The 27,382-nt window shown below is 36.7% G+C and overlaps 1 protein-coding gene across 1 annotated transcript in view; it reads left to right on the top strand.

Moving 5' to 3' along the window:
- The first annotated feature begins 828 nt into the window (after positions 1 to 828).
- Positions 829 to 27,382, top strand: part of LOC128653988 (cytochrome b-245 heavy chain) — a 171,023-nt gene continuing 144,469 nt past the window's right edge. The window contains exon 1 of the mRNA XM_053707605.1: positions 829 to 904. Coding sequence (XP_053563580.1) covers positions 860 to 904 — 45 coding nt within the window. The 5' untranslated portion in view covers positions 829 to 859. The remainder of the gene's footprint in view (positions 905 to 27,382) is intronic.

The following is a 27,382-nucleotide window of genomic DNA, read 5'->3' as shown; positions in this document are numbered from 1 at the left end:
GGCGCTATGAAAGTCCCACTGAAAATAGACTATATGCAAATTGCGTAAGTTGATTTGCGGCAAGGCCAAAAAAGTGTGCGGTGCCCATAAATCTGCAAGACTCGTAATAGCAGCGGTAGTAAAAAAGCAGAGTTATAAGCCTTAATGCTGCTTTTTTACTCATAACGCAAGACTCGTAATCTAGCCGATAGTATATAGTTTAATTAAAGAAGGACAGGCTTTAATAAAAATGCACAATATTAAAGCATGTGTGTTCATAACAAGAATATAACAAAGATTTAAAGACTCACAATACGTAGCTGGGCCTGGTGCACATTATATATATACAAGAATATGTGTTTATATGTGTGTAGTATATAAGTATATATATATATATATATATATATATATATATATATATATATATATATATATATATATATATATATGTGTGTGTGTGTGTGTGGTTGTTTATATATATAAATCTTAAACCAGGGGCCTTCTATTCATTAGGTCCACCACTGACCCAAAGAGTGCCAGCAGTCCTATGAAGTACCAATGTAGAGCATAGCACAGCCATGTAGTTCTAGCTTCTCACTCAACACTGAATCCTAGGAATAACAAAGTATCAGAGGTAACTGGAATTTATCAAAGATATATGTATAGGTGTATATAGCAGTATTCTGATTAGAGCTCCCAGCCAGCCAATACTAGAAATACAATTCCCTGGGACATTACATGTTTCACCCTTCTCTGTCTTTTTATTGCAGTTGCAGGATGTAAAAAAGGGAAGCAATCTGCAGTTAAGTAGTGCACACATTTTCACTTCCTCACAAACATATCTGCAGCTGTGCAGAGTTTTGGCACTGTACAGATCACAATGGGCAACTGGGTTGTAAATGAGGGTCTCTCCATTGTAGTAATTGTAAGTAACATTTTCTTTCAATTTACTATACAGTTGTATTAGCAATTGTGTCTTTTTAATTATAATCATTGTAATATATTCAGTTTATTTATTATGATATCCAAATGTCCTACAGATTTTATCACATGTGCTAGAATGAGAGACAACATTCTCTCTTGTTATGTAATAATGAAAGAACTGATTTCTGCATTTGATTTGTGAAAAAAATATAGTAACCAAAATCTATGAAATGTTAAACAAATATATAACAAATAAAAATGCATTTTTTAGTTTAAAAAAAAATATATATATTTGTATTTGTCCCCATAATGTTGCAACCATCTAGGCACCAAACATTATTATCCTATTTTGTAATTATATTTTTAAAGACTTTTGTCCAGTGTAATTCTTTATTTTTTTCTTTTATAGAAAAGCTATTACAGCATGTTTATATTATAAATATAGAGAATATATATATGTATATATACAGTATATATAGAGAGAGGGGGGAGATAGAGAAAGAGAGAGAGAGAGAGAGAGAGAGAGAGAGAGAGAGAGAGAGAGAGAGAGAGGGAGAGAAGGAGAGAAGGAGAGGAGAGAGGGAGAGAGTTATAATCATAATAACTTGCTCTCTGCCTTCTTGTCTAAAATTATGGCAAAGTGAGTTGTGAGTCCTAACCTGCACCCTGCCTGTCGCTGACAGATATCAGGGCAGCAGGCTAAAGGCTCCTAGGGTTCCAATTTTTTATTTTTCTCTTTTGGAATTTTTTTATCTTAAATACCGATAATTTGCCTTTGGGAATATATTTCTGTCTCCTAGTACTATAGGGGTTAATTTATGAGATGTCCCGAATGTGTGTCTGGGAAATCTGGTCACCTTACATATACAGTATTAATCTATCGCTGATTACATTTTAACTTATTAATATAAGTCCCCCGTTACCTCACAAGGTATGATCATTTTATTAAAATCCAGTCTGAATCAATATTTTAATTTGCATGGTTTAAACAAGTCCATCTCATTACAAAGGACTGCAAGCATGCCATTATTTGAAGGGTTATTAAACAGTACACTATAGTAATATAAATTATATAAAATGTTTATGTGTAGGTAAAAAAACTTTACAATATACTTTCATTATTTATTTGCTCCTCTTTTCCTGTAATTAGCTCTGAAAATTGTTGGTTTTCTAAATTCCATTGAGTTTCTATAAAGTAATGGAAACCACAGTGTTTAAACTTAAAGGGACAGTCCAGTGCTTTTTAATCAAATATCTAATGTACATATTGTTAAAAAACATTTCACTTTCTAATAAGATCCATTTAAAAATATTGCTTAGTTTTTAAGATAAATCGTTTTGAATAAAATCATTTTTCCAGTGCCCTCCATTTTTTTGCCTTCTCATAGCCAATGCCGTGAATCGTATTAATATACAGCCATGAACGCCCCTCGTGAACTAGCTCTGTTAACGTGCATCTATATGTGCATACACAGTGCAATTGTTATGTCATGCGCTACCTTTGAACTCCTATATGCTCCGTAAATCTGACAGCTGACAGTTACTAGTAAGCGGCATCAGTACAACGCGTGATTTGAAGCGTCCCAATAAAGACAATGGAGAATGCAATAGCTCTTAATGTGCATGCACACGTGCGCCCCAGACTAATAGTGGTTCATTTACATATGGATGATGATGGGATTATGTCAACAGCATAAAGAAGAGGGAAAAAAAGTATTTCTGAGGGGCATTTTGGAAGTTGCTGTGACGACCTGAAAATAACAATTTCTATGAGTTGAAGCAATATTTTTTGCCATACTATTTCATTTTGGGTATGTCATTATCAATCTTGATATGTGGTTTCTGTGCAATAGATAGATAATATTATTATGCTGGAATATCCCTTTAAGTTTTCTTGTTATTTCACTTTCCTGCTGAGCACAATTAGGTCCAGAAATTAAATCGGCAATAAAACAGAGTTTGTTCAAACAAGGCTATTTTTCCTAACAGCCTTCTTCACACAAACTCTATTTCTTTCATAAGGTGGTGAGAGTCCATCAGCCATTACTTCTGGGATGCAAGCTCATGGACACTAGGAGGAGGCAAACATTCCCAAAACTCCAAGAGTACTTAAAGGGATAGGTTACTCAAAAATGTTCTCCCCTTTAAATTGTTCCCAATGTTCCACTTTACCTGCTGGAGTACATTTTCAGGCACATCTGCCTTGAGGACTTTCCTACCAAAAGCTGCTTCAGAAGAAGCAAAAAAACATAAAAAAAATAGTTTTGCCTACTCCTAGCCTCCTCCTAGTGGCCAGGAGTTGAATCCCAGGAGCTAAGGCTCATGGACTCTCACCACCATGAAATAAATGATTGCATCAGATAAGCAGGAATTATGTTTTTATTGCCCCGTTTATATTTTCCCTAATTGTTAGCAGTAGATGACAGATATAAATAAAAAAACTAGATCAAACTTTATAGAAACTAAACTTTTACCTTTATCTTTTCAATATTTAAACTGTATTTTAAACTGTAATATTTTAAATTGTAAAATTACACCTACTGTACATATTATTCTAAATCTAATATTTCCTTTGAATAACCATAATCATTAAGTCTAGCACGTATTTACTGTTTAAAATTCCTTTAATAATTTCTCTGCTGAAGCGCTTATTACCATAACCCCTTAACGACCAACGACGTATGGGGTATGTCCTGCAAAAAAATGTGGTTAAAGACCGAGGACGTACCCCGTACGTCGTTGGTCTTTGAAAGCGGTGGAAGTGATCCTGATCGCTTACAGCTGCTTTCATGTTATTGCAGTGATGCCTCGATATTGAGGCATCCTTCAATAACACTTTCTAGCAGTCCGATGCAGAGAGAGCCATCGGCCATCGATGGCCATGATCGTTGGTGGGTGGGAGCTGATGCAGGGAGGCGGGTGGGCGGCCATTGGTGAAGAAGGGGGGCAGGATCGCGTGCGGGTAAAAATAGCCTTGGTCCCAAACGGTTAAAAACTGGAAAAGTGCTGTGGTCCTTAAGGGGTTAAAGGACCACTAAAGTCAAAATTAAACTTTCATGATTCAGATAAAGTACACAATTTTAAACAACTTTCCTGTTAACATCCATTATCTAAATATGCACAGTCTTTTTATATGCACACTTTCTAAGGCACGAGTTCCTACTGATCATGTGCAAGATTGACAGAATATATGTATATGCCTTTGTGCTTGACTGATGGCTGTCACATGATGCAGTGGGAAGGAAATAAAACTAACTTTTAAATTTGTCAAAAAAAATCTACTCATGCAACATTCAAACTAAGTGCTTTTGCATTGTCTTTTCATTATGCATTTACTGATTATGCTATTCTACTGTGTTTAGTGGTCCTTTAAATTAATCACTCAGTAACTGACGAAATGGGTTTTATAACAGTCTTTAGCAATGTTTGCTGACCTATTTTGCAACCAATGGGTTACATTCCCACTCTATGCTATCTATATATATATATATATATATATATATATATATATATATATATATATATATATATATATATATATATATATATTTATGTATATATATATATATATACACACACAACCAATCAGCAAGTGCAACCCAGGTGCTGAACCAAAAATGGTCCGGCTCCTAAGCTTACATTCTGTTTTTTCAAATAAATATAGAAAGTGAACGAAGAAAAATTGATAATAGGAGTAAACTAGAAAATTACTTAAAATTGCATGCTCTATCTGACTCATGAAAGAAACAATTTGGGTTTAGTGTCCCTTTAAGATGATGAAGTGGTTGATGAATGAAGCATACATATGTATAGCTGTTTCTGACTGGCTCGCTGACTGTATCTCTGTTTGAAATGGTATAGGAAAGCTGTGTGACTTTAAAAAAAAAAAAGATTATGTTATAATATAAAAAGCGTGAATTTAATAAAATGTACTTCTTTTACATTTTCTTTTTTTTATATTTATGTCACTTTAATTTAAGATGTAAGTCTCAGTAAAGAGACCAAAAGAGGCATTTTAGTAGATGCATATGGTGGAAAGAAGGAGAGGAAAGCGCAAGAGGAGTGGTTATTTTTTGGGGGAAGAGGATTGTAAAACTGTAATTGTGGAAATGGAAGGCATTGTTGAAAGAGGAAGTTGGTGATAGTGCTGTTGGCAAATTAGCTAGAAAGTTATTAGTAAGTAGGTGGTATGAGAAGGCAGCTTTTGTTGGCAGATGAGGAATGGCTATAGGCAAGAGAGAATTAGGGGCCTATTTATAAAATGTTTGTCTGACATGATCCGATCAGCGGATCATGTCCGACAGACATCACTGAATGCGGAGAGCAATACGCTCTCCGCATTCAGCATTGCACCATCAGCTCTTGTGAACTGCTGGTGCAACGCCGCCCCCTGCAGATTTGCGGCCGCTAGCAGGGGGTGTCAATCAATCCAATCGTATTGGATCGGGTTGATTTCACGCAATCTCTGTCCGTCTCCTCAGAGCAGGTGGACAGGTTATGGAGCAGCAGTCTTTAGACCGCTGATTCATAACTGGTGTTTCTGGCGAGTCTGAAGGCTCGCCAGAAACACGGCCCTTCGAGCTCCATACGGAGCTTGATAAATGGGCCCCTTAGTTACTTTTAAGTGAGAATAAAAATTGGTTGTTTATAAGGGAATGACAAATGTACTACTAATGCAACAGGAAATACGAGAGGAGGCCAGATTCTCTAAAGATCTCTGGTGTGGTGAGATTCTATAAGATGCCTCATCAGTATTGAGAGGCCTCTCAGAGATTGTTGTGAAAACAATTGTTTACCTTGAGAACTGTGTATCTCATGAAAGTGCAATAAAACATGTTGAGATCTGTGCATATCCTAAAAGGGCTAATTAAAGGGGCAGTCTACACTAAAATTGTTATAGTTTAAAAAGATAGATAATGCCTCTAAATTTCTGCCTGTTTCTAAGCCACTATAGATAGTCTCTTAATCACATGCTATTGTATTTGCTTTTCACAACAGGTGACTGCTAGTTCATGTGGGTCATATAGATAACATTGTGTTCACACCTAAGGAGTGATGAACCAAAAATGGGACGGCTCCTTAACTTAGATTTAAATAAAGATAGCAAGAGAACAAAGAAAAATTGATAATAGGAGTAAATTAGAAAGTTGCTTAAAATTGCATGCTCCACCCGAAATTTGGGGTTACTATCCCTTTAAAGTACATATTATTATATTTTGTCTCTATCCCAACTTGTTTTATGTCCCTTTAAGGGGATTTCACTACTGTTCTTTCTATGAAGGAGAGACACTTTACAATAAAGTGCTCAGTAAAATAAGCTGATGATTTTACTCCATGACAGTGATTTTTGGAGAATCGGGCCCTTAGTGAAAGAGGCTTTGAGAGTCATTTTAGAAGTAGAGAAGATGAGAATGAATATTGGTTGGAGAGCAGAGGGTGTTTATTTGGAAGTGGTGAGAGGACAACTGGAAGGGTGTGTAGAGAACAGTTTGTGCAGCAGAATAAGGAGGAAGGATAAAGATTTTCTAACATAAGAAAATACATTTAAAAAAAATTAATTATAATTTAAGGGATAAAGATTTATTGTATTTGTACAATGAATATTCAGTACAATTTGAACTTCTAATGCAATAACAAATACTCTTATTCCAGGATTAAGTTTTATAACAGTTGGCATCTGTTTGTTTTCTTTGTAACCATTTGAACCCAATTTTTTTCTTTCATGATTCAGATAGAGCATGCAATTTTTAGCAACTTTCTAATTTACTCCTATTATCAATTTTTCTTCGTTCTCTTGCTATCTTTATTTGAAAAGAAGGCATATAAGCTAAGGAGCAAGACACTTTTTGGTTCAGTACCTTGGATAGCACTTGGGTGAATGTATCCACCATTCGGCAAGAACAACCCAGGTTGTTCACAAAAAATAAGCCCGGCATCTAAACTTACATTCTTGCTTTTCAAATAAAGATACCAAAAGAATGAAGAAAATTGAGTTCAGTGTCCCTTTAAAGTTCCCACTATTTAGGGGCTGTGTATTAAAACCTATTTCAAAAATACTGTATATTTTATTAGTGTGTGGTCATTTTTTAAGATCATTATTTTTCAATAGTATAATTTATATGTCTCTCTGTTACATATTTGTGAATCCAGTATTCTTTCATGGTCTCTGGCTACATTCACCAAGCATGGATGGGACTCTTCAGTGATATAAATACTTTGAACAATTATGCTATACTGTTGAGTAGGTTCTATAAAATATGGAAGGATCTTACATGCTTTTAAAATTTGCTCTACTGAATATCATCACTATTTGTCAATCCCTTTAGTAAGACACATTGTTTCAATTCCTAATTTATTTTATAGAACAGATTCACTAGCCTCAAGCTGTCCATAGGTCTTGGTTGACAATTAGCTGGATAATTCTTTAATTTTATAGTCATACATTTAATAAGACTGCATAACAATTTGAAAATAGTATATGTTAAATTCCATCCAAAAAAATCCTAAAATGTAGAACCTTACATTTTCCAGTATTGAATCTCATTTCCATTTGTCAGTCCATTATTCCAAATTTTGTAAATCTCCTTGCAAAGCAATTTCATCCTGCACTGACCTAATGACCTTAGACAACTTTGTATCATCTGCAAAAATAGAGATGTTGTTATTTAATCCTTGCTCCAAGTCATTAATAAAAATGTTAAAAATAAGTGCCTTGTACTGATCCCTGGGGGACTCCACTAATTACTTTTTCTAATCTGAGTATTACTGACTGCCTTTTATTTAGTTATTTAACCATGAGTTAACATTTCAGCTATCCCCAGTCCATTAATTTTGTACAATAATCTCTCATGTGGCACTGTATCAAAAGCCTTTGCAAAATCCAAGTATATCACATCATCTGGTTTTATATTCTTGATTATATGATGTCAGACTAACTGGTCTATAGCTCTCTGGATTAGCCCTGATTCCCTTTATAAAAATTGGCACCACATCAGCTTATGCCAGTCCTAAGGTACTAGGCCTGAGGATAATGAGTTTTGAAAAATGAAAAGTGGAGGTTTGGTTGTAATAGTGCTACCTTCCCTTAAAACTCTTGAATGTATTCCATCTGGACCTGGAGTTTTATTTACCTTAATATTATCCATTTTGTGCCTGATATCATATAGAAATAACTCAGTTATTAAAAAAGGGTTGTATGTACAAGTTGTTTCAATGTAGCTACCACTGATTCCTCTCTTGTGTATACTGAAGAAAAAAATGGTTTATTACCACAGCCTTCTCCCTGTCACTGTTAATCATGCTACCTTTCTCACATTTTAATGTATCTTTATTTTCCTTCTTAGATTTTGTTTGCCATTTATATGCTTACAAATTCTGTTAGGGTTTGACTTAGATTCTCTTGCAATTAATCTTTAGATTTGATTGCTTTTTTGCATGCTTTGTTACATTCCTTTTGAATAATGCCCTCACCAATACTGCCCCACCCTACCTGTCCTCACTTATCAACAAATGTACTCCTGCCCGCCCCCTAAGATCCAACAATGACCTTCTTCTTGCGTCCTCTACCATCACCTCCTCTGATGCTAGACTACAGGATTTCTCTCGTGTGGCACCAACCCTCTGGAACGCACTTCCTCGTGCTGTCAGACTTGCCCATAACCTGTTCTCCTTTAAACATTCCCTAAAGACCTTTCTGTTCAGGGAAGCTTATCACCCGACTTATTAACAAATCATTCTCACCTTTGCAGTCCCCACCTCCTGTTTCCCAACCTCCTACCCATCTAGAGTGTAAGTTCCAACGGGAATAGGGCCCTCAATTCCCCCTGTATTTGTCTGTAAAATGTTGTCTCTTATTGTATTGTTTCTCCATTGTACTTGTAATCCTTCTACCCATGGGCAGCGCTGCGGAATCTGTTGGCGCTTTATAAATAAAGAATTATAATAATAATAATCAGTCTGCACTATTTTATTTGACTAATTTTTTCCCTAATTTCTCTTAACATCATTTTCTTTAGCCACATTGGCTTGGATTTATTTAGTTTATTTTTATGACTGTCTGGTTGGTGTTGATGTATATATGTATTTAACACATTTTTAAATGTTCTCCATTTATCATGTGTTTTATTTGAGAATACTTTGTCCCAAAAGTCTCGGTTTAATCATTATAACACTCCTTATAGAAAGTGATTTCAAACGTGACCATGTTATGATAACTGTTACCCAAATTTTCTTTGACTTCTAGGTTTGAAATTATTTCTGTTTTCTTTGATAGCACTAGATCCAATATAGCTTTATTCCTAGTTGGCTCCTCTATGAATTCTGACATTTGAGAGCATTTAAAAATCTATCTCCTTTACCTGTATTGCTAGTTTCATTGGTCCATTTTATTTCGGGGTAGTTAAAATCTCCACAAGAAGTGGGAATGACAAACATTGTAGCGGACTTTAAAAATACCTGCGATAAGCATAAGGCTATACTACGAACTAGATAAATTTATACTTTTAGGAAATATTGGGCATATTTTCTGGGCCCATGGTTCTTATCTGTCATCAAATCTATGTTTCTATGTAATTACAACACTGGTATTATTAACAGCCTTTTCTATTTCCATTGGCAGCTGAGTGTCCTCCATGTCACTAATGTTGGGGGACTTGTAGCATGTTTCTAGTAACAATTTTTTAGGATTTTTCCCCCCACTCTTTATTTCAATCCACATTGTCTCTACATTGTCACCTGTATCATCATAAATATCTTTCCTTATTGTAGGCTTAAGGCCAGGTTTAGGGATTGATTTATCAACCTCTTTGGTAGGCTTTTGCCTGCCTACGGCTGCAGGTTCTCATAAGAGAACCTGCAAGCCATCTTTAACAAGCAGCAGTCATCAGACCTAAGCCTAAGAGGTGGCGGATTTCAATCTCTCTGGTCTCGTCCGACCGGGGAGATTGACAGCTCCTACCCGTGCATGATTGGCTGTGCGGGGACGGGGGCGGAATTGCATGCAAACGCAAAATAGTGCTTGTGTGCAATGCTGAATTTGGCCAGGGGAATTCAGCCCGCCAGAGGCGAGTTGCGGCGGACAGGCACGTATATGCGCCCCTGTCCGCCACAGCTTGATTAATCGACCTCATAATAAACATGCAAATTCCTTATCTCCTTTTATTACTCCTATCCTTCCTAAATAAAGTATAACCCTCTAAGTTAAAGGGACATTTTTTCTTTCATGATTTAGAAAGGGAATGCAATTTTAAACATCTTTCTAATTTACTTATATTATCTAATTTGTTGTATTCTCTTGATATTCTTTGCTGAAAAGCATATCTGGATATGCTCAGTAGCTGCTGATTGGTTGCTGCACATAGAATCCTCGTGTGATTGGCTCACCATGTGCATTGCTTTTTCTTCAACTAAGGATATCTAAAAAATGAAGCAAAATAAATAATAGAAGTATATTGTAATGTTGTTTAAATTTATATTCTCTATCTGAATGATGAAAGAAAGATTTTGGGTTTAGTGCCCCTTTAACTTCCCAGTCATGTGAATCATCCCACCAGGTTTCAGTTACACTGATAATATCACAGTCCTCTTCTGTATCTAAGAGCTACAGCTCCCCCATTTTAACTGTCATGCTTCTTGCATTTGCTGCCATACATTTAATTTTCATGTGCTTTCTGTTGCTGCTACTTGATGCATTTTCCTCCAAAGTTTGCAAAGTGACATTTCCTAAGTGTACCCTTCATCCATTATTTGAGATATTCTAGGTGTTTCATATTCACAGACTGATCTGTTTGTTCTATTATGTTTGTACTGAACCTCCCCCTTTCCCTAGTTTAAAAGATTCTCTAAAAGTGCTACCAACATCTCCCCCAACAGATCTGCACCCATATCATTCAGGTGCAATCCATCCTTACAGTACAAATTGTACCCAAGTGGAAACTCAGCCCAGTGCTTTAAAAATCAAACCCCTTATTTTTACACCGTGTTTTTATTTGCCCTTGGCTCCTTCTGCCTTAAAGAGACACGCAAGTCAAAATAAACTTTTATGATTCAGATAGAGCATGCAGTTTAAAAACACTTTCCAGTTTACTTCCATTATCGAATTTTGCACAGTTTTTTTATATTTTTTTTTCTGGGGATCAAAATCCTACTGAGCATGTGCACAAGCTCACAGGGTATACGTATACTAGTCTGTGATTGGCTGATGTCTGTCACATGACACAGTGGGTCGGAAAATGAGAGAAAAAATTTATTTGTCAGAAAAAAATCTATTGCTTATTTGAAATTCAGAGTAGGTGTTAAATCATTATCTTTGTATTATGCATTTGTTAATGATGTAATTCTATTGCATTGAGTGATCCTTTAATGGGTTGGCACATTGCACTAGTAAAATCTTAAAAAACACTACCTTGAAGGTCCTTAAGATTACTAATTAACTCCCTAAAGTCATTTTTTAGGACACTGAATCTCCCGCTGACTCTGTCATTAGTGCCAATATGAACCCTGACAATTTATCAATATGCTCCACAATATGCCAAACACGAGCCCCTGGAAGAAAGCAAACTGTTCTATTGAAAGGATCTAGATGAAAAATTACCCCATCAACTTAATCTTAACTTAATCTTAACCTAATAAAAAAAGTCTCCTACAACCAACATCTGTCTTGGACCAAGACTTGTATGCCCCTCTTCTGTTACTGGAGGATTCGGAATGTTAATTGGATTGTTAGGAGAACAGCCTTTTCTGACATTGCCACCCCTGAACCAATATTCCCAACATTTTCACTCAATCTGGCAAATCTATTGAGTTGTATCAGCTCAAAACTGGCCTGTCTCTTACGCTTACATCTTAACATAGTAACATAGTAGATGAGGTTAAGAAAAAGACAGAAGTCCATCGAGTTTAACCTATACAAATTGAATATACTTACAAAATAGCTCCAGTTGAGTTTAAATTAATCCCAATATAAGGGTGACCTATTTAACTCAAGCAATCATATCCATGAATTCTGTTTCTAGCCAGAAATGTATCCAAACCCATTTAAATGCATCTAAGGTATTGGCATTCACTACCTCCTTTGGTAATGAGTTCCACAATTTTATTGCTGTTACAGTGAAAAAAATGTTTCTGTTGCAGGAGATTAAATCTCCTTTCCTCAGTCTTAAATTATGACCTCTTGTCACAAACAATTTTCTTGGAATAAATATAGCTTCTGCCATCTCTGTATATGGCCCTTGAATATATTTATATAAATTAATCATGTCACCTCTTCAAGTGTCTAAATATCTTGCAGTGTTGCAATTCACTCCTCCAGGACTCCAATACAAGCTTCTAAAGAGACAATATGCTCACACTTGCCACAGAGATATGATCCCTAAAGTGGTTGCTCCAGAGATGCAAACATATGGCAAGCTGTACACTGAATGAGCTTTTTACATATTTTTACCTAAACTTCAAAATATAAAAGATTTATATTCACTCTTGGTTACACTAACCCACGGGTTTTCAAACCTGTCCTCAAGCCTCCCTAACAGGCCAGGTTTTAAGGACTACCTTTGTTGAGAGCAGGTAAAATAACCGTGTTTACTAATCAGCTGATTATTTCACCTGTGCTCCAGTTCAGATATCCTCAAAATGTGACCTGTTAGGGAGGGCTGAGGACAGGTTTGAAAACCAGTGCATTAACCCCTTAGTTGCTCTAAGTGCTCAAACTCTATACTTAACCAGAGAAACTCACTTAAAACAGAAAAACTGATTACAGAAATCCTTAAATAGTTCATGTGTTAATTTATAGTGTTTGGCTGGACCCACACAGGTGAAAATAACCCCTCTATTTAATTGCTCACACACAAAGAAGAAGGTAGGAGCAAAAAACAAAAACAAATCCTTAACCCTTTTGTGACCGAGTTATAAAGTGCAAACGATCGCAAGATTTCAATGATGGGATCGGGTCTGGGGGGCGTCCCTATGACGCTAGGAATGCCCTCCAGACTGCAATCAAATCCTGCAAGCGCAGTAGGCTTCAGGACAGCCGTTGGCTATGACGTATTCCAACATAACGGCTTTATAGCCCAGCGCTGTTGTAACGGAATACAACGGCATAACAGCGGTAAAAGGCTAAAAGGGACAGTCTACACCATAATTTTTATTGTTTAAAAAGATAGATAATCCCTTTACTACCCATTTCCCAGTTTTGCATAACCAACATGTTTATATTAATATTTGTTTTAGTTCTGTGATTATCTTGTATCTAAGCCTCTGCAGACTGCCCCCTTATCTCAGTGCTTTTGACAGACATGCAGTTTAGCCAACCAGTGCAGACTCCTAAATAACTCCATGGGAGTGAGCACAATGTTATCTATACGACACACATGTACTAGTACTGTCTAACTGTGAAAAACTTTTAAATCAGTTTGAGCCTACCTAGGTTTAGCTTTTAAAAAATACCACCAAGGGAACAAAGCAAATTTAATGATAAAAGTCAATTGGAAAGTTGTTTAACATTGCATGCCCTATCTGAATCTTGAAAGTTTAATTTTGACTAGACTGTCCCTTTAAATAAAACTGTTAAATATTAAGTTTACAACTTTGGAAACCCTTATGCAGTAAACAATTTAAAATCTCTCTTACATTTTGTTAAGAATTGTACATATAGCTTTTTAAAAAGGGGCATTGTTGTCCTTAGGTACAAGGTATCAATAAAAACTCTTTGGTTGTAGCATAACAGCTAGCAAGAATGTAAGAAGCATATTTCCATTAACATACACAGTAGACATGTGCGATTCGGTTCGGTTCGATTCGGAAATTCGGAAAATTCTGCAAAAATAGTGCCGAATCTACCGAATAAATCCGAATTACTTCGGATTTATTCGGATTTATTCGGTAGATTCGGATGGCCATGGATTACACTAGTATTGTACAGTATATTAGGTTATATCACTCTGCTATGGGTTACACCTAATTTACAGTACATAATACTAGTCTAATCCCACCTAACACTTACCGAAATTCCGAATTTCCGAACCGAACCGAATCGAAACCGAATCCAGCCGAATTTTTTCTAATCCCAATGAATCCGAAACAAATCCAAACCGAATTTATTCGAATCCGAATGAATCTGAAACAAATCCGAACCGAATTGATTCAAATTTTTCCGAATTCGAATCGCTCCGAACCGAAATTCGAAAAAATCTGAATCGAACCGAACCAAATTTTTTCGCCATGCACATGTCTAATACACAGTTAAAAAATAATGTACCATGTTTTGTAAATTGATTGTTATTAATTGTAAAAATAGAAAGGTAATAAAAAAGGAGCTATTGAAGTTCACATTGAAATAAATATACATTTGTACAACCTTCCTGTATCAATATGGTGGGACCCTATCTACAGAAAAATTGTTTGGGAGGGAGAAATAGGGAGGGACCATACACTATGGAACATTATGTGGGAGGGATCAGGCCTACACTGCCCAAAAAATATAGGGGGAATGAGACCCTAAAAATATGAAATCGTAGTTTTGAAGGATGAGGGTCCCACAAATCATAATAAATATAGGGGGTGACCCCATGTTTATACTGGGGGGAGTTGGGGAGGGGGATCGCTACAGAAAAATAAAAAATAAATATAAAATTATATGTTTCTGGGCAGGGGCGTATATCGCAACACAAGGAACCAGTAATAGTGGTCCCTCGTCATGTGATCACTGCAATGCGCGGTATTCTGCACGCAGGCGCAATGCAGTCTAATGCCAATAGAGTTAATAAACCCTTTGCTTAAACCTAAAAAACTGATTTTTGGAGGTTGGGCCGTTTGCGCATGCTCAGTGAGTGCCACACGCCTCCAACAGCTGATGTCACTTCACCGGAAGTGACGCCGGTCAGGAATTTTTATGCGTCAAGACTAATTTTAGAACACCGGCTGCACAAACTAAAAATGATAATAATGTCACAAACACCAAAATCATATACTTATACACATAGTACTATCATCCTACAGCAAATTATTAGTGTCATAAATCATCACGATCAAGCACTACAGCGTGATAGCAGGAGATCGTTGGGGAGCACTTCCTATGAAATATAGGTTGTCATAACAACTGTAAACAAAATATTATTACTCAGAACATTTCTCAACAGAATTTATATCAACAAAAGCACAAGCCCTATATTGATTAACAGATTAACACTATTTACAGTCATTTGGAGAAGCAAAACCAATGACCACGTTCATTGGGTCATTGCTTTATCTATGTTCTTAATTTTGCACACTTTTTTTAATCGCACACTTCAATGTAGTGATGATACAACACATAAAGAGAAATAATTTAACTACATGCAAACCAAAGAGACGTTTTCTAAAAATGTTCCTAATTTCCATATTATTTATTAAATGATTGGCTAGGTAAACATGATTTGCAATCTGGGCTTATAGCTCATTACATTCAGTTTTTATTTTAGTATACACACACCAATGACACTATGATAATAGTATATATCACTATTTATTGAACATCTAATCTGTGTGGGAGTAGGAGGATTGGACTTTTATTTGATTATACACATGAGAATCTATCTGTACACTTGGGGTTAATATTTTTGTTGTCACTCTGTGACCAAGGCAATGGTTTTTGGTGCAATTTTGTGTGTGAGGTTGGGGATGGGGCTCTGTGGTTTATTTAAACCTGGCTTTTTGGGTCACTCTTGTTTGGTCTGAGGAAAGGGGTTATGCACCCTGAAACATCACCAGTACGATTATGGATTAAAAGTTGTTTTGCTTTTTCTTTGCAAATACAGTGAGTGCAGTCTCTTTTTTTTTGGTTTATATTCTAATATTTTTGGATCTTGCACCCTGGTCATTGACTCTGTGGAAGTGATTGAGAGTGCAGATACCCTCTATTTTGTTTTGTGTGTGTTTATATATATATATATATATATATATATATATATATATATATATATATACTGTATATATTCTGCCCTGTACTATATACTAAGAATACCATATTTTTTATCCCTAAAAATGTGCCACCTATAGATTTATAGTTTATACATTTATTATTTTGTCACCTATAGATTTACTGTCCACTGTCTTTTATTTATTTTAATTTTGCTGACCAGTGGGAGTCCTGCTGACACCAACGCTTGTTATTATCAGCCAATAATTGGGTCCCACACTAAGAGAAGCAAACAAATAATAAACACATTTAAAAAAAAAAAAAAAAAAAAGATTTTTAATTTTATTTATTTTTTGCAAAAGTTTTATAATTCTCACTGGATTTATTTTAGGTAGAGAGCGCAGAAGTAATCTGTACTATACAACTAGATTTTGGGTTTTCTTGCTGCAAGATATAAACTATAGATTGAGCAAGCTAAAGATGTGAAGGAGATTTTATAATGCTGAGGAGGCTTATACGAAATTGTTAATGATACAGACTCTGATATTGACCCCTCTGAATTAGAATATAGTGATGTCGCGAATAGTTCGCCGGCGAATAGTTCACGTTTGCCACGGACGGCGAACATATGCGATGTTCGATCCGCCCCCTATTCATCATCATTGAGTAAACTTTGACCCTGTACCTCACAGTCAGAAGACACATTACAGCCAATCAGCAGCAGACCCTCCCTCCCAGACCCTCCCACCTCCTGGACAGCATCGATTTTAGATTCATTTGGAAGCTGCATTCTTAGTGAGAGGAGGGACAGTGTAGCTGCTGCTGATTTAATAGGGAAATTGATAGCTAGGCTAGTGTATTCAGTGTCCACTACAGTCCTGAAGGACTCATCTGATCTCTGCTGTAAGGACAGCACCCCAAAAAGCCCTTTTCTCTTGTAAGGTGTATCCAGTCCACGGATTCATCCATTACTTGTGGGATATTCTCCTTCCCAACAGGAAGCTGTTCGGATCAGCCAATAGAATGCGAGCTCAATCTGATTGGCTGATTGGATCAGCCAATCGGATTGAACTTGAATCTGATTGGCTGATTCAATCAGCCAATCTGATTTTTCCTACCTTAATTCCAATTGGCTGATAGAATCCTATCAGCCAATCGGAATTCGAGGGACGCCATCTTGGATGACGTCCCTTAAAGGAACCTTCATTCGTCGTTAGTCCGTCGGTGAAGAAGGATGGCTCCGCATCGGCTGCTTGAAGATGGTCCCGCTCCGCGCCGGATGGAAGAAGATAGAAGATGCCGCTTGGATGAAGATGTCTGCCAGTCCGGATGTACTCTTCTGCCCAGATAGGATGAAGACTTTGGACCCTCTGGAGGAGCTCTTCTTCCCGGATAGGAGGAAGACTTCGGACCCTCTTCTGGACGGATCGGTGATACCCGGCGTGGTGAAGACAAGGTAGGAAGATCTTAAGGGGCTTAGTGTTAGGTTTATTTAAGGGGGGTTTGGGTTAGATTAGGGGTATGTGGGTGGTGGGTTGTAATGTTGGGGGGGGTATTGTATGGTTTTTTTTACAGGCAAAAGAGCAGAATTCTTTGGGGCATGCCCCGCAAAAGGCCCTTTTAAGGGCTGGTAAGGTAAAAGAGCTTTACAATTTTTATTTTAGAATGGGGTAGGGCATTTTTTTATTTTGGGGGGCTTTGTTATTTTTTTAGGGGGATTAGAGTAGGTGTAATTAGTTTAAAATTCTTGTAATCTTTTTTTATTTTTTGTAATTAAGTGTTAGCTTTTTTTTGTAATTTAGTGTTTGTTTGTTTTGTAATTGTAATTGTATTTATTGCTAGTGTAGTGTTAGGTTTAATTGTAACTTAGGTTAGGATTTATTTTCCAGGTAATTTTGTAATTATTTTATCTAGGTAGCTATTAAATAGTTATTAACTATTTAATAGCTATTGTACCTGGTTAAAATAAATACAAATTTGCCTGTAAAATAAATATTAATCCTAAAATAGCTACAATGTAATTATTATTTATATTGTAGCTATATTAGGGTTTATTTTACAGGTAAGTATTTAGCTTTAAATAGGAATAATTTATTTAATAAGATTTATTTTATTTCGTTAGATTTAAATTATATTTCACTTAGGGGGGTGTTAGTGTTAGGGTTAGACTTAGCTTTAGGGTTAATACATTTAATAGAGTAGCGGCGAGTTCCGGTCGGCAGATTAGGGGTTAATAATTGTAGGTAGGTGACGGCGACATTGGGGGCGGCAGATTAGGGGTTAATAAATATAATATAGGGGTCGGCGGGGGTTAGGGGCAGCAGATTAGGGGTACATAGGGATAACGTAGGTTGCGGCGGTGTATGGAGCGGCAGATTAGGGGTTAAAAATAATATGCAGGGGTCAGCGATAGCGGGGGCGGCAGATTAGAGGTTAATAAGTGTAAGGTTAGGGGTGTTTAGACTCGGGGTAAATGTTAGGGTGTTAGGTGCAGACTTAGGAAGTGTTTCCCCATAGGAAACAATGGGGCTGCGTTAGGAGCTGAACGCTGTTTTTTTCAGCCCAAACTGCCCCATTGTTTCCTATGGGGGAATCGTGCACGAGCACGTTTTTGAATCTAGCCGGGTCCGTAAGCACCGCTGGTATTTAGAGTTGCAGTGGCGTTAAATTATGCTCTACGCTCCCTTTTTGGAGCCTAACGCAGCCCTTCTGTGAACTCTATATACCAGCGGTATTTAAAAGGTGCGGGGGGAAAAATACACGCATAGCTAACGCACCCCTTTGGCCGCAGAACTCTAAATCTAGCCGTAAGTTTTTTTTTTAATTTGATCGCATTTGGCGGTGAAATGGTGGCATTAAATATACCAAAATGGGCCTAGATCAATACTTTGGGTTGTCTACTACACTACACTTAAGCTAACTCTACAAGCTGCCTACATGCTCCCTAATTAACCCCTTCACTGCTGGGCATAAAACATGTGTGGTGCGCAGTGGCATTTAGCAGCCTTCTAATTACCAAAAAGCAACGCCAAAGCCATATAAGTCTGCTATTTCTGAACAAAGGGGATCTCAGAGAAGCATTTACAACCATTTATGCCATAATTGCATAAGTTGTTTGTAAATAATTTCTGTGAGAAACCTAAAGTTTGTGAAAAAGTGAACAATATTTTTTTATTTGATCACATTTGGCGGTGAAATGGTGGCATGAAATATACCAAAATGGGCCTAGATCAATACTTTGGGTTGTCTACTACACTACACTTAAGCTAAAATTAACTCTACAAGCTGCCTACATGCTCCCTAATTAACCCCTTCACTGCTGGGCATAAAACACGTGTGGTGCGCAGTGGCATTTAGCAGCCTTCTAATTATCAAAAAGCAACGCCAAAGCCATATAAGTCTGCTATAATGGCATGTCTGGCACACAGTGTTGTGGCAAGGGTCCATCTGACCACTGATACCTGGTCTGCAAAGCATGGTCAGGGCAGGTATATCACCTACACTGCGCACTGTGAAGCGGGCGTAACCCTTACACTACCTGATCGATACAACATCATACCTGATGTTTTAAAGCACGTTATTCCAAACAATTTAGGAATGTTAGGTGATTTATGCCCTTTATGGATTAAAACCAGACTCTGCATCAACTATGTAGTTTTCCATGGGAGTTTTGCCATGGATCCCCCTCCGGCATGCCACAGTCCAGGTGTTAGTCCCCTTGAAACAACTTTTCCATCACTATTGTGGCCAGAAAGAGTCCCTGTGGGTTTTAAAATTCACCTGCCTATTGAAGTCTATGGCGGTTCGCCTGGTTCGCCGTTTCGCGAACATTTGCGGAAGTTCGCGTTCGCTGTTCACGAACCCAAATTTTTAGGTTCCCGACATCACTTTTAATAGAATACCATGCTAATTCAGACAGTGAGGAAACTGATGCGAGCCCCATATTTCCTCCAATAAACCAAAGGCCCAATCTCCACAAGAAGAGGCTCGAGGTGAGTGGTGACAATTTAATTTGGAATCCCCCTCATTTTTATAGCCCGTGTACACAGTGGGGTGAAACATTCATTTGCATAGTGTGGCTTTAGCATGTGGGATACATGTCCATACTAATTTGTAAACCTAGGATGCTGACCTACTGAATTCAGACTGCATTTTCAGACTGGTGATACTTACGGGACATGATCTCATGCTATCCTGTATGGGAACTGTTGTGACCTTGTGTCCGTTATATATGTCTACTTGTGACAATGCTGGTCTGGGACATCTAATGGTTTATACACTGAGTACGCCCATTGCATTCAGTGGTTGATACAGCCATATATTAGCTACACTATTAAGGGAACAGATGATCAATGTGAACTAATGAGGACTCTCTATAGAAGGTGAATTCCTTTTGTAGGACTATTACATTATTGTTGCTGGTTTTGTTAATTTATATGAATTAAATATTATTTATTTCTATGTAGGTGAGTCATAGGATTATATTTCTATTGTGGTACCACTTTTAGAGAATTAGTAGTATTTATAATTATGCACTTTGCTGGAAGATGGGTATACATTTTTGCTAATAAAGCTGAATTTTGTTATAGGTGTGCTTAGTCCCCTTGCTTTTTTGAAGGTATTAGTGTTATCTTTAAACCTTTTCTTTTTGTAATTTTGATACAGTATCTTATCGAGGGTTGCATCGTGCTAGCTATGTTTATGTGTTCAACAATTGTATTATTTACACCTCTCTCCCCCTTATAGGGCTTGATTACAAGTGGAGCGCTAATTTATCACGCACCCACAAACGGCCATTTGCGGATGTGCGATAAATAACCAGCCATTAAAAGTTTCTGATTTTTGCCACCGCAAATTCACGGTAGCAAATTAACCAGAGATCAGCCCCTAAATTACATATGCAGCGTCGCCTGCAAAAGCTGGCGACGCCAGTTTTTGCACGATTTTGGTATCCTATATACGGCGTAACATACAAGTTACGCGCGTATATTTCACCCGTCGCGCGTATATTTCTATTGGCTGATCGGAACAGCTATTTTATTAGGGGGCTTAGATTAGGTGTAATTAGTTTAAACTTCTTGTAAAAATTTTTTATTTTCTGTAATTTAGTGGGGGGGGGGTTGTACTTTATTTTAGTTAATTGTATTTAATTTTAGGTAATTGTATTTAATTAATTTAATTTATTTTATTTTTTTTTAAACAATTTTTTATTGAAGTCGTAGTCAAATACAATATATAAAGGTATACCCAAAACATTTACAAATAGTTGTATACATAGTACTATTGACAAAGTAATATATTCAAATATTCCAGGTGTAGCTATAAAATGTGGGTTATCATATAAAGGGACTTCAGTTTTATCATAGAGTATCTTAACAGTAACAAAAGCAAAAATGAACCTCTCCCAGCTAAATAAATGAAAGATTAAAGTATTTACTCATATAAAAATAGGGCTAGGGAGGGGATGGCTCTAAAGTTTTATGGGGGAGGGGGATGCAGCGGGCGAGAGCCGCTCAATATAAAATAGGGGGGGGGGAAAGGAGGGGGAAAAGGAGGGCGGAGCCAGGTAGCATGTGAAATTGATAAATATACTAAAGATTTAGGGCTTGTAAGTACTCTATTAAACAGAATTATAACAATATTATTTAGTAACATCTAAGAAGTGTAAGTTTCGTCTAGAAACGAACAGACCAATTTCTCTGTCATCATGCATGCCATTAGGTAGTATATACATGTCTCAGACCAAGCTCATTAAATCAACTATTATGCTGAGCCGTGCCTTCCCAGTGAACACGGCCCAGCAGCGTTTACAATATCTAAAAGTGAGGTAATAAATCACGCTGTTGTAGGTAGAGGGAAGCTATGTGAGAATACATATTTGAAAGAGCGATCTCATTAAACTAACTATAAACCACGTGACATGTGTATACAGTTAGCTAAATGACTAGGAGGTAAAAATAAATATTATAGTATATAAAAGCATATTTGACTGAAAAATAGTCCTAACTGACTTTAAGGGATTAGACATCTCTTCGTGTATGTCAATATAAGCCATCATACACCAAACCTATGCAGCAAGAATATATAGTTTTGTCATTAGGAGTTTATATGTACATCAAGCAGTTAGTAAAAGTAGGTCTCCAAACACATAAGTAACACATTTAAACATTTAAAGCGCCTGAGAATCAGTATTATATATCCTTATGTAGAGATGTTGATAGATAGAAATAGCAGTTTATATATATATGAGACAACTAGGGTATCTCTGCTTAGGGAACCATGAACAGTAAAATCTGGTAACAGTAAAACATACAGTGCTCGACCTAGAACCCAAAACCTCTTGGTTACAGAATAAGTAAAGACCTGGGATTACAGAAATATGTCCACGTGGCTCCCTAATAGTAACGCAACTCAAAGCTTCCGAGTAGTGAGAATTCTGCATTCTTGTAGTATTAGAGGCCTCTGCTAAACATATAAGAACATTCTGCTTTTAAACAGCTTTTTGTGTACTTAATGACAGGTAACATATAGCTAATATCAGGCATAAAACATAGAAAAGCATGCGTATTAATTAGGCCCATGAAATATACTTAAGGGACCTAAGTTAACCTAAAAATGGACACACAGGTACCAGAAGAAAAATACATAGTTTTGCAATAAACTTGAGATTGGGTTTGAAGCGACTGCTCACTGAATGCAATCATGAAAACTTATCAATAGATATCGTATGTGTGTTGCCACCTCTCTTTAATAAAAAGGTACTGGGTAGACTTAGGGTATGTACATCATGGAAACTTTATATTAACAATAAGCCAGTGTCTATAATAAATGTAAGCTTATCCGTATTGAGGAGTCTGAGGATCTATCTGTTAACGAGTTTCATCAGTTCATAGCCTCATAGAAAACTATAGTTCACTAACGAAATCTCTCAGCTGTATCGTGGAGATCAGGCCGCAGACAAAATAAGTGGCCTCCTGGATCGAAAAGACCTCTCACCAACTCTGTGCAAAGAGCAGCAGCCATCCCCTGAGAACTAATTGCTGCCACGCTCAAAGCAAGCAATGTAGGTATAGGGAAGCAGTCTCTCAAATCGCTACCTAGCACGGACCAGCAAGCAGGCATACCCCAGCCGTCGAGGGAGGGGGCTTCAGGGTAAGTAGGACTGTTATAGCTCCACCGGATCACGATATCAAAAAAGAGTTCAGATAGTTTTACAAGCTCACTCCTAAGCTCAATGTCCCCGGGTGTGTAACCGCCAGAAGGAGGTAAGTACCGCAGACTAGTGCTCTTGAGGGGATTCTTCTGCGCATATAAGCGAACATCTTTCTGACCCACGAGGGTGATCACCTCCTCAAAATCAGAGTCATTGCCGGGCAGGATAGAAACCGCAGGTGTACCGGGCTTATCAACACTATGAACCACTTTTGGCTCCGCAAGCTGCTTCAGATGCTCGAGAGGCTGGTTACTGCAGGCTAGGGGATCTACACTCCCCCCTTCGTCTGTCGTCGGGATCATCCGTGGCGTAGTGACATTCTGTAAACTAATGGATAAATCATTGAAACTTGTCTGCATCTGTAAGCTGAACATCCGCAGAGCTTTAAAAATAGCATTGGTATCTTCCTCCATCCTGGATGGGACAGTATGCATAGGCCCCAGAGACCCGGGTGTTTCCCAGTCTGCAGCAGTCATCTGAGGTATAATCGGGTAGTATAAATAAGGTAAAAACGGCCACTAATATGGTAAGGGCACTTATGCTCACTTAGAATTAGTTTTTAGAGACAATTATAAAAGAGTAGCTCCAATTTTCTGTTATTTTCAATAAATTTCAGCAGGAGCTCTATAGAACATGACTTCTCTGTTAGGCTGTTGGCTCCGCCCCCCCTAATTTAATTTATTTAATGATAGTGTAGTGTTAGGTGCAATTGTAACGTAGGTTAGGTTTTATTTTACAAGTAAATTTGTAAAATTAATTATTTTAACTAGGTAGCTATTAAATAGTTATTAACTATTTAATAGCTATTGTACCTAGTTAAAATAAATACAAAGTTGCCTGTAAAATAAAAATAAATCCTAAAATAGCTACAATGTAATTATTAATTATATTGTAGCTATCTTAGGGTTAACTTTACAGGTAAGTATTTAGTTTTAAATAGGAATACTTTAGTTAATAATAGTAATATTATTTATATTTATTTAAATGATAATTAAGTTAGGGGGCTGTTAGGTTTAGACTTAGGTTTAGGGGTTAATAACTTTATTATAGAGGCGGTGACGTTAATTAGGGGTTAATAGATTTAATAGGCTATGTGGGCTATGGATTAATACTAGAATAGGTTTATTGCGGTGTGGGCTATGGCGGTTTAGGGGTTAATAATTAGGCTTATTGCGTTGTGGGGGGTTGTCGGTCTAGGGGTCAATACATTTATTATTCAGAGTGAGAGGGGGGATTGCGGATATAGGGGTATACGTGTCGGGCTTATTTTTGGGAGGCGTGTTAGACAGTTATGGGAGATTTAACATTTTAGTTACTTTTCTTAGGCGCCGGCAGTTTCTAAAGTGCCGTAAGTCACTGGTGACTCCAGAAATTTGTATTTACGCTCATTTCTGGACATCGCTAGTTTATCAGACTTACGGCACTTAGGAAATGCCGGCGAAATATATGTAATAGCCCGATGTGCGAGGTGAAATTATGGGCGGCGCAGGTTTCCACGCTTGCGCCAAAACCTGCGCTGTATATCGGATCGCGCCACAGATCTGATTAATTTTATAAATGTCCCCCAAATGCCCCAAAAATCAAGTGTCATATATTTTATTAACAAATAAAGATCTCTATTTTTTTAATAAAATAACTTTAAAAAGTAGTTTTTTTTTTAGGGTTTTAAAGTTGGCGGGTGAGGGGTGTTAGCAAGAAAGATGGCACTGAAAAAATGTCCTTTACATTGTGGTCTATGGGAACGGTGCATTCCCTATAAATATATATGTGTATATATATATATATATATATATATATATGTGTGTGTGTGTGTGTGTGTGTTAATATGTGTTTATACACATATTAAAGTGATTGCAAATGAATTTAATGAATAAGTGCCCGGTATCTAAAAATAATTTTAAAAACAGGGGCACTTTCATTCATGATACTTTACAAAGACGCTTATTTTTTAAAATACTTACCTTTCCGTTATAGTAAAAATAACGCCGATCCTCCATTCGCAGCTCCTGCTTTCTTTAGCAGATCAATGACAAATCAAGCATCCTCCAGTCGTTGTGTGCCTCCTACGGCGGTCAATTTTGAAAATTTGGGCAGGTTTTCTATATCTGCATCATTTTAGAACTTTATACATAGCTGCAGATAAGAAAAAAACTTAAAATTATCCAAAAAGAATGCAAAATATATACATGTGTCTTAGCTGAATCAGAGGATGCCAATGAACACATTTTGAGATATTATTTTTTTCTACGGTTAGAAAGCTACAGGTTTTTGGGGCATATGACAATTTTTTATATACTTTTTTGGATAAACTTACAATAACTTTTTAATTATGTGAATAAATAGCTAGATAAAGCGAGCTTTTTATGCCAATATATAAATATATATATATATATATATATATATATATATATATATATACATACAGTATATATACTGTATGTGTGTGTGTGTGTGTGTGTGTGTGTGTGTGTGTGTATATATATATATATATAAATATGTTCATAGGTAAATAAATAAAAAAATGGCTAGACTACGAGTTCTGCATTAGCCTTAAAAAGCAGCGTTGAGAGGTCCCAACGCTGCTTTTTAATGCCCGCTGGTATTACAAGTTTGGCAGGTACAGGTGTACCGCTCACTTTTCTTCCGCGACATTTGGCTACCGCAAATCCCCTTACGTCAATTGCGTATCCTATCTTTTTAATGGGATTTTCCTAACGCCGGTATTACAAGTCTTGTAAGAAGTGAGCGGTAGACCCTCTCCTGCCAAGACTTCTACCGCATTTAAAAGTCAGTAGTTAAGAGTTTTATGGGCTAACGCTGGAACATAAAACTCTTAACTAAAGTGCTAAATGTACACTAACACCCATAAACTACCTATGAACCCCTAAACCGAGGCCCCCCCACATCGCAAACACTATAATACATTTTTTCAACCCCTAATCTGCCGACCGGACATCGCAGCCACTATAATAAATGTATTAACTCCTAAACCGCCGCACTCCTGCCTCGCAAACACTAGAATACATTTTATTAACCCCTAATCTGCCGTCCCCAATGTCGCCGCCACCTACCTAAATTTATTAACCCCTAATATTCCACCCCCAACGTCACCGCTACTATATTAAATGTATTAACCCCTAAATCTAACCCTAACCCTAGCACCCCCTAACTTAAATCTTATTTAAATAAATCTAAATAAAATTACTATAATTAAATAAATTAATCCTATTTAAAACTAAATACTTACCTATAAAATAAACCCTAATATAGCTACAATATAACTAATAGTTACATTATAGCTATTTTAGGATTTATTTTTATTTTACAGGCAACTTTGTATTTATTTTAACTAGGTAGAATAGTTATTAAATAGTTATTAACTATTTAATGACTACCTAGCTAAAATAAATTCAAAATTACCTATAAAATAAATCCTAACCTAAGTTACAATTACACCTAACTCTAGGGGAGAGAGCAAGGGGTGGGACTGCTGTACTGCAACAAATGGCCCGTGTGAACGGGCTTTAGGATTAGTAGATATATATATATATATATATATATATATATATATATATATATATATATATATATATATATATATATATATATAGGAATATCTTTTTATAAATACTTAGAACATTTTTATTACCCTATGTGAAGAACATTTAAATTTGAAATATTCACAGTAAATACATAGTTAATCACTCCACACTGCTTTTACATATTTTCAGCTACTTTACTGCAAAGTACTCAAATGCACTTAGATAGATATGTATATGTATACAAATGTATTTATAGGTTTATATATGTCTGTAAACACATAAATACATATGCACAAACACACACACACACACATATATATATATATATATATATACACATACATATACTGTACATACTTAGACATGTATACAGTATATATATATGTATCTCTATGTTAAAGCCCTTTGCAGACCCTTTTTTAATTTTTTTTTTATTGTTTTGTGCAACTTTTTTGCTTTGCGTAACAGTTAACCAGAGCTAATGTCACGCTATCCAGATGCGCGTTAAATTCAATGGAGCTCAAGCAAATGCATTTAACTTTTCAACTTGTAATACGTGCGCTACTTCTGAGGTGCACAAAGAGACGTGACAATCCCCCTTTTGCTTGCGCGCAATAGTTAGCGTGCCACTCGTAATCTAGCCTATAGTAAGCTATGGTGAGTAATAAAATAATTATATGCTGTAAGTAATAAGAAAATGTAAGTTGTGCTTTAGAATGTCCCTTAATTGCCAGTAACATACACAGTGCATTGGTTTAACCACCCTAATGCCAGTTTCACATGGCACAGGGATTTAATTTAAATTGCCAATAACACATAGTACAGGGATGAACC

This window comes from Bombina bombina, chromosome 3, assembly GCF_027579735.1.
Source record: "Bombina bombina isolate aBomBom1 chromosome 3, aBomBom1.pri, whole genome shotgun sequence".
Classification (NCBI taxonomy): domain Eukaryota; kingdom Metazoa; phylum Chordata; class Amphibia; order Anura; family Bombinatoridae; genus Bombina; species Bombina bombina.
Note: the sequence above shows the minus strand (reverse complement) of the source record. Positions and strands in the feature narration are given on the sequence as shown.